The sequence below is a fragment of the Aptenodytes forsteri genome, unplaced genomic scaffold, assembly GCF_000699145.1.
Source record: "Aptenodytes forsteri isolate BGI_AS27 unplaced genomic scaffold, ASM69914v1 Scaffold651, whole genome shotgun sequence".
NCBI classification, from domain to species: domain Eukaryota; kingdom Metazoa; phylum Chordata; class Aves; order Sphenisciformes; family Spheniscidae; genus Aptenodytes; species Aptenodytes forsteri.
The window spans coordinates 129,870-137,309 of NW_008794079.1; the positions used below are offsets into that span (position 1 = coordinate 129,870).

Below are 7,440 nucleotides of genomic sequence, written 5' to 3' on the forward strand. Positions count from 1 at the left end.
GTTTGCAACAGCCGCCGGCTCACCGAGGAGCACTCAACGCGCCTTCATTCATTATCCACTGACATATGGAATAGTCATTGCGGGAGGAAACAGAACCAAACAAAAGCCCCAAACTGCTTCCTCCCAGCGAGGCCCTGACAGCCTCTGCAGCTCACGGCCATTCATCTCCGAGCGGCCGAGAGGAAGGGACGCTCGGACTGCGCGGCGAGCACCGAAGGGATCACTGGGGGGCCTGGCACGGGGACCGGCTCCCTGGCAGCACCGGCACTGCGGCCAGCCCGCATGCACCGGGGGCCCCGTGCCGCCCCGCGCGGGGACCCTGCCAGCCGGGCACCGGGAAAGGGCCCTGCGTGCGACACGGGCTCCCCTACCCGCCCCGGCCAGGAAACCAATTTATTTTGTTGTGTCTCTTCTCAGAGCACACGGCAGAGACCGGCCTGGGCGCCCGGCCAGCCTGAGCGCCGGCAGCTGCCAAGTGAGCAGGAGCACAGCTAGAAGAAATTTAGTCTGTGCTAAACACAGGGGCATAGCAGGTCTGAGCTATTATTCTTTATTAAAGAGCTCCGAAGCCCACGCACAGGCGGAGGGGAGAGTGCGCAAACTCAGAGCCAGCCGCTGGCGGGTGAGTGACGGCACAGCGGCGGCGCGCCCCGGGGCACCGGCCGTGCCAGCGGTGGCACGTTCCCAAACTGCCGCTGGTTTAGGGAGAAATCCTGCAGGCGCTGCTGGGAGCGGAGCGATAGGGCAGGCTGCACGGTCAGCTGCGGACGCAGGCACCCGGTTAGAGGTTTGCAGACGAAGCCAGGCAAAGGGGAATCGGGGAGCACCCTGAGCTGTACCCAGGGTGCTCCTGGCTGGGGTCTGCGCTGAGCAGCACCCACCAGTGTGACCGGTGGGGAGAGCAGCAGGGGAAGGAGCCAAAGGGGACAGGGGCACCTTCCCACAGCAGCACCCAACTGCTGGAGCTCGCTGCTGCTGAATGCCGCGGTGTGAACACGCACAAGCGGGTTACTGCCTATCAATAACATTCAGAGCTGCTACCATTAAAGATAACAAGTCGGAGATAATTATCGTGGAGGTAGATATAGTCAGGGAGCACAAGGCTTAATCTCTACCCAGAGGCTGCCAAATTTTCTTGTGTGTTCCTCCAGAGCCCCCCGCAATGACCAGAGCCCAGGGACGATCTGCTCCTGCAGCTCTGTGCCGTGCCCCGGCAGGGCCCCCCCACCCTGGCTGGCTGCCCCGATGCACGGACGAAGGCTGGGACCCCCAATCTGGCAGGAAAGGGGGTGCTGCGGCCACACCAGCTCCAGCTTCCACGTGCTCTCCCCGCTCTGCTCTCAAGGTGCCAGGTTCAGGCTGCACCACACAGCTAATCCCTGGGCTGGGACATCCAGAGGGATCACATTGCCTTTCAGAGAAGGGCGGATCTGGACCCTCCACCCCAAGCCCACAGTCCCATCGCCAAATACTGCCTTTTGCTGGCTCACTTAAAGGCGGTGAAGCCACACACCTGTGTGAGGCTGGCGGCACAGTCAGCAGGGGTGGGAGGACGCAGGCGGCACGCTGTGCACCCTCCGAAGCCCAGTTCTGCACCTAGCCAACCCCCGACACACAGCCGGCCCGCGGACCAGCCGCCTCCGGTCAAGGGACGAGTGTGGGAGTAACGAAGCGACACCCGGCACTGAAACCGGCTGCCGCGGTTCCCACCCCGGGCCAGGCTGACCGAAACCGCGGGCTGTGGGAGAACAGCCGGCACCAGCAACCCAGAGGACGGACATGTCTGAAGTGCCCTCTAAAGAGCAACGCGCTAAAGCGTTGCATTTCACGAAGACTTTAATTAGGACGTGGCTACACATTAATTGGGATGAGGCTGCGATGCAAGCTAGGTCTCAACACAAGAACAGAGACAATGAAAAATAAAAAGACACAGATCCTATTCGCAGCAAGAAAGTGTTTTCTTGGCCCTACTCTCGTCCGAGCTGCCCCTGCCTGAACGGGGGATGCTGCCCTCGCCTCCCAGCGCTTCTGGGCCACCGAGACACAAAGCAACAGACAAGCGCTGGGCGATGCTCCTCGTGGAGGCGAGCACAAAGCACCCAGTGTGCGCATCCCAGCCGCAGGAAGCAGAAGCATCAGGGTTCTTATGGAAGAGAGATAAATACAATTACAGAGGGAGGGCAGGGGGCTGGGAACGGGGAACAAGGAACAAAGCCACTGGAAGCTGCTCTGATGTCAACAGGTTCTGAATCAGCGCTCCCCCCACCGGGGCCCTGAAGCAGGACCAGCTGGGGAGAAAGAGACCTTGAATTCCTGCATGAAAGGGTTTTTTTCCTAGGTTATGCTGGAGACATTACACAAGTGTATGTTTTCTATAGTCATATATTTCCCCTCTCTCTAAATCTCTATTCCAGACCCGGGGGCAGGGACTGCCGGCAGCTCCAGCGCTAGCCCAGGTGGGCCTCTAACATCTAACCTTTCGGGCCCTCGCTGGACCAGAAAGGCCGGCAGGCACCCAATCTTCCCCCTCCGCTCCGCTGGGACTGGAACAGGAACAGATGCAATCCTCAAAGCACCAGTAAGCACAAGCCTAGACCCTTTGAACTGTCGGTGATGCCAAAGAGCTCTCCTGAAGCTGGGTGTGCAGCCAAGAGTCCCACTCACATCCCCGCTCAGAAAACTCCCGTCCCAAGCCCCGGGGGCTACGCTGCCGTTACTCCCGACGTCCCCCCCGTACCCACGGCCGTTCCTTGCCGGCCAGGTGCCCCACGCGAGCGAGCTGTCGGAGCTCCTCGCTCAGAGCGCTTGCAGCGCGCAGCAGGCACCGGCTGGCTCTTCACCTGCCTGGTCACACAGGATTTTCTGTGCTCTGTAACTTGTCAGCGGTTAAGCAGGAGACAGCCTGAAACATTCCACCTAACCGGCGCCCAGGAGGCTTCTCCAAGCGTTTGTCCAAGTCATGTATGAGGCTACCCAGTACCCTTTCAGGTGAACCTAAATCCCAGCAATAAGGGCCAGATCCAAACGCCCCCACAGCCCTTGGCAATCCCTCCATCCCGACCCCAGGGCTCTACTGAAACAGCTGATTTGACGCCAATCGCGCTAATTGATTTAGCAGACAATTAAGAAAGGCAATGGAGTTTCTCTGGAACAACCAAACCCTAGGGGCATTTTACTGCTGAGATCCTGCTATCTTCCACGCAAGCAGTTTCCAAGCTTGTCCGATGCACGAAACTCGGAGAGGTTCCCTCCGAGAGCAGGGCAGATCCCTGAACAGATCCCAAGGGCCACAAGAGAGGCTCAGTCACCTTTTAAGCGGCTGAAGAAACCCTCTCCTGACCCTGGGCCGAAAGCCCCAGCTCTGGCTGGGCAAAGACAGCGCTTGTTGGAAGGACTTCCAGGAAGGGTGGAAGGGAGGTTCTTCCCATACGGGAAGCACTGTCCTTTCCAAGGTGGATGGGACGCTCCTTTCGGCTGCCCCAGATGCTCCAAGCGACGCACCTGAGCAACGTACCCTCACCAAGAGTCTCCGTAAGAGCCCTGACTTGGTGCCTCTGGCCTGCTATGCGCTAGCAGCAAAGAGCAGTCTGGGCGATTCTCTTTCAGGGACAACGTTGCTTGACCACATCCCCTCCCCCGAGTTCGCAGAGAAGGCAGCACGCAGAGGGAAATACTTCACCTCTAGCTCGTATCCACGTATAAAAGAAAAAGTTGCAATGGGTCCTACCTCTTCATCCGAGCTGTCTTCTTCATATTCATTCTGAGCAAGCAGACCCGCGTTTTCCTGCAATGACGAATCATCCTCCAAGATTTTGCTCTTCCTGGGAGCCCCTTGGGCCTGAAAGACACAAAAAATTAGCTTAGTAAGATCCCATGACGTGAACCTTTGCATTTTTGTGTTCACTACAGCAGAAACCTTGGCTGGGCAATGAAATCTGAAGCTGCCACCAATGTCTAGTCTGCTGCCAGGTCTAAGATCACCACAGAGCACTTCGTGCCCCAACCTCGACAGCACTGTGCAGTACAGCATCTCACTCTTAGATCCTCTGGGACACCACATTACAGGGGAAGGAAGGAAGGAAGGAAAGGGCTCATTAAGCAGCGTGCACTTACGTTCACCTGGGACCGCAAAGAGAGAAAGTCAATCACCTCTCTTCTGAGGACAGGTTGCTCCCAGAGAGCTGCTCAGCTCGCACAAGAATTACATTCTCACTCATTGGGCCCAAAATTATTCTCTGCAGCTTCCATATCCCAGCCATCTTCCAGAGTTATTTCAAGACCCTCTGTCTCTCTTTTCCCCTGCAGCTCAATGCCACTGAGACCACGCAAAGACACAACCGGGGCAGAGGTTGCAACAACCCAACCTGCAAGGACAGGCGGAATGGAGAAAGGATTTCCCAGCAACACTGCCTCCTCCGAGCACCAGTCAGAACATACAGCCAAGGATGAGGTGCTAGTGCGAGTACAGGCTCAGGAGGTAAGGAGTGCATCAGAAACCACACAAACTCAGGTCGTGGAAACAGAAAAATTTATGCTGGAAAGGACCTCTGAAGGTCCCTAATCCAACCTCCCGCTCAAAAGCGGAGCCAGCTTCGAAGTTGGATCAGGATGCTCGGGACCTTATCTGCTCAAGTGTTGAGTATTTCCAAGGATGGAGATCTTGGCACCTCTCTGGGTCCTGTTCCAGGGCTGCACAACTCCCGTGGGCAAGAACACGCCTTACGTTCAACCAGAATTTCCCTTGCTGCACCTTGTTCCCGTTGCCTCTCATCCCATCCCTAGGCATCACGAGAGCCTGGCTCCATCTCCTCCGCACTCCCTCACGCAGCTGCAGACAGCAAAGGGATCCCCCTTTGTCCCTTCTCCCGGCTGAAGAAGCCAGCTCGCAGACCCTCCTCGCGTCCCATGCTCCACCCCCGACCACCTCGGTGCCCTCCGCTGGACTCATTTCTGTCTGTCACTGTGTTGTACTGGGGAGCCCCAGCCTGGACCCCAAGCCCGGCTGGGTCTCAAGCGCCAAGGAGAGGCGAAGGACCCCATCCCTGGCCCTGCCGGCCGTGCTCCTGCCAGTACAGCCCGAGATGTGGTCGGTCGGTGTTGTTCAGGACACCTGCTGACTCCCAGGCTGTCCCCAGGACCCCCAGGTCCTTTGCTCCAGAGCTGCTCCCTGGCCGTTCAGCCCCTGCCTGCCTTGTTGCACGGGGTTATTCTGTTCCAAGTGCAGGACTTCACATTCTTCATCCTTGAACCTCACAAGGTGCCTGTCAGTCATTTTCTCCAGCCCGTCAAGGTCTCTCTGAATGGCAGATCTGCCCTCCAGCAGATCCCCAATAGATCCTAGAGCCTGCGCTCTCAAGTAAGGACAGACCCAGCAGCACCATTCTCTTTTATCTGGCAGGACAAGTGCACGGGGGTTTCTGGTGCCTACCACAACGCTATCACAAGAGCGGGCTCTTCCCAGCACTGAACTTCAGCAAAGGTCCTACCTACCGACGGGCTCCACCACGTTTGCACTCAGGACTCTCGAGCTGCCGGACAAAGTGTTTGAGACTGGGTAAAGCACACAACCACCTCATCCGCATAATCTGAACTTGCTTGTGGGTTTCAAAGTGATGGGCACATTTGGAGCCACTCTGAACCCCAAATGCCTTTGGAAGAGACCTGGGTAGAGAACAGGGCAGGAACGGGCTGCAGACTGAGCCCCCAAGGTGGCAACGTCACCGTGATGAAGAGACTCCCACCATCACATGTATCACACGCCATGCCAGACGCGTCCAACTGAGGTTACCCACCAGGAGTGGTGGGACCAACCTCACTCGCAGGGAGCTGAATGCAGCCTCTATTGCTTGGGTTATCCCAAATTTTTTTCCATGCCAGAACCTGCAGCGGGCAGGACGCACGGACCATACGTTCTGCTCCCGCCAGAGAGACAACCCACGGGGCATGCCTCGGGTAGGAATTAATTCCCTCCTCAGACACGGGTAATCAGACAGCACCGAACATCAGACTTCGCCCACTCGCTGACCTGCTGTGTGGGTGCCGAATAAGCTACAGATCCTTCCCTGGAAAAGAGATTCTCTCTCCCCCCGCGCACCACTCGGAGTGGGGGTAGGGGGAGAACGGGGACCCTGGCTAGATCGGGTTTACGGGAGGATTCAGTGAAATAATCGGAAAAACAGCCCCAGAAAACGTCCCTCGCGGGAGCAGTAAAATCCGCACAGTGTGTGATCACCTTCTGCTGTACGTACACACCAGCGCAGCTCCCCCGAGCCGCAGGGAGAGGGGTGGGAGAGAGCCTGGAAAATACTGGGCCGGCAAGAGGATGAGATTACTGCAAAAACAAAAGGCTTTATTAAAAAATTTTTAAAAAGGGAGATTGGAGATAAGTTTTTTTCCAGGCTTTTGGCGCTACAATGGCTTTGGACTTGACTTTCCGTCTTTCCCTCATTTCCCTCCTCTCTCCGCCGCCACGATGAGACCGGAGAAGGATCCTACGCCACAGATCTGGGTTGCTGGTGCTACAAGCTGCCCGCGTCCTCGAGAGCGAAGGCCGTGCCAGGAGGTGGCACACAGTCGTTCCAGCACTCCCGCTCTTACCCCAGTGATGCTCAGCCTCTCAGCCCACGCAGTCAGGGAGAAAAACAGAGGCCCACGGGCTCCCCAGGTCCTGAGTTTGCTCCGAGAGCTGGCACAAGCCAGGATTTTGCCCAGGATTCTTGCAGGAGATTCACTCTGGCTGGCAAGTCTGCAAACCAGACTCCAGCATCCAGGGATTAGGCATGTCTATTGGCAGGTTCAAACCCTTCAAGAAAGCTTTGCCAGGAAAATAAGAAAGACCTCAGCGAGGACATCAATCACACCCCCAGCACCCTATAATACTTGACTAAAGCCCACCTGGGAAACAGCGAGCACACACTGAACGCTAAAACCATTTTACCAGAAAAGAGTGTGTCTGAACCAGACAGGGCTCTAAGGGGGCTTCAGGATAAGCAAAAGGTACCAGGAGCCGAGGGGCCAGCAGACCTGGGTCGCAGGGGAGCGCAGTCACCGTTCACTCCTCTTACAGCCTTACCAGAAACACCTCTCTGCCTCCTCCAGGTACATTTACCCTGACGCACGCAAAGGCTTTTTCCCCGCAGCTGGGTATCGGTCTGCCTGGGTCCCAGCCAGCCGGGCAGGCAGGGACAGGCTGGTCCCCTGAGCTTCGCAGGGGCTGCGTTCCGGACGCAGGAATAAAGCCGAAGCTTTGCTCCGCCGCCCAGGCAGCCCCATGCAGAAAGGCTCGTTCCACCAGAGGGCGGCAAGCAATGCCAGACACACTGCAAAACCCTGCAAAACCCCTCAAAACTGCCCTGCCGGCACCCCCCACGGCAGCCTCTGCCAGGGCTCGGGGACGAGGACCGCCTAGCCCCCCCCCCCCCCCGGCATCCACCGGGAGGG

General features: G+C 57.6%; 1 protein-coding gene across 1 annotated transcript in view; it reads right to left on the bottom strand.

The window, feature by feature from the left end:
- Nucleotides 1-7,440, bottom strand: part of BOP1 (block of proliferation 1) — a 70,796-nt gene that overhangs the window by 54,597 nt on the left and 8,759 nt on the right. Inside the window, exon 3 of the mRNA XM_019475046.1 lies at nucleotides 3,728-3,838. Coding sequence (XP_019330591.1) covers nucleotides 3,728-3,838 — 111 coding nt within the window. The remainder of the gene's footprint in view (nucleotides 1-3,727; nucleotides 3,839-7,440) is intronic.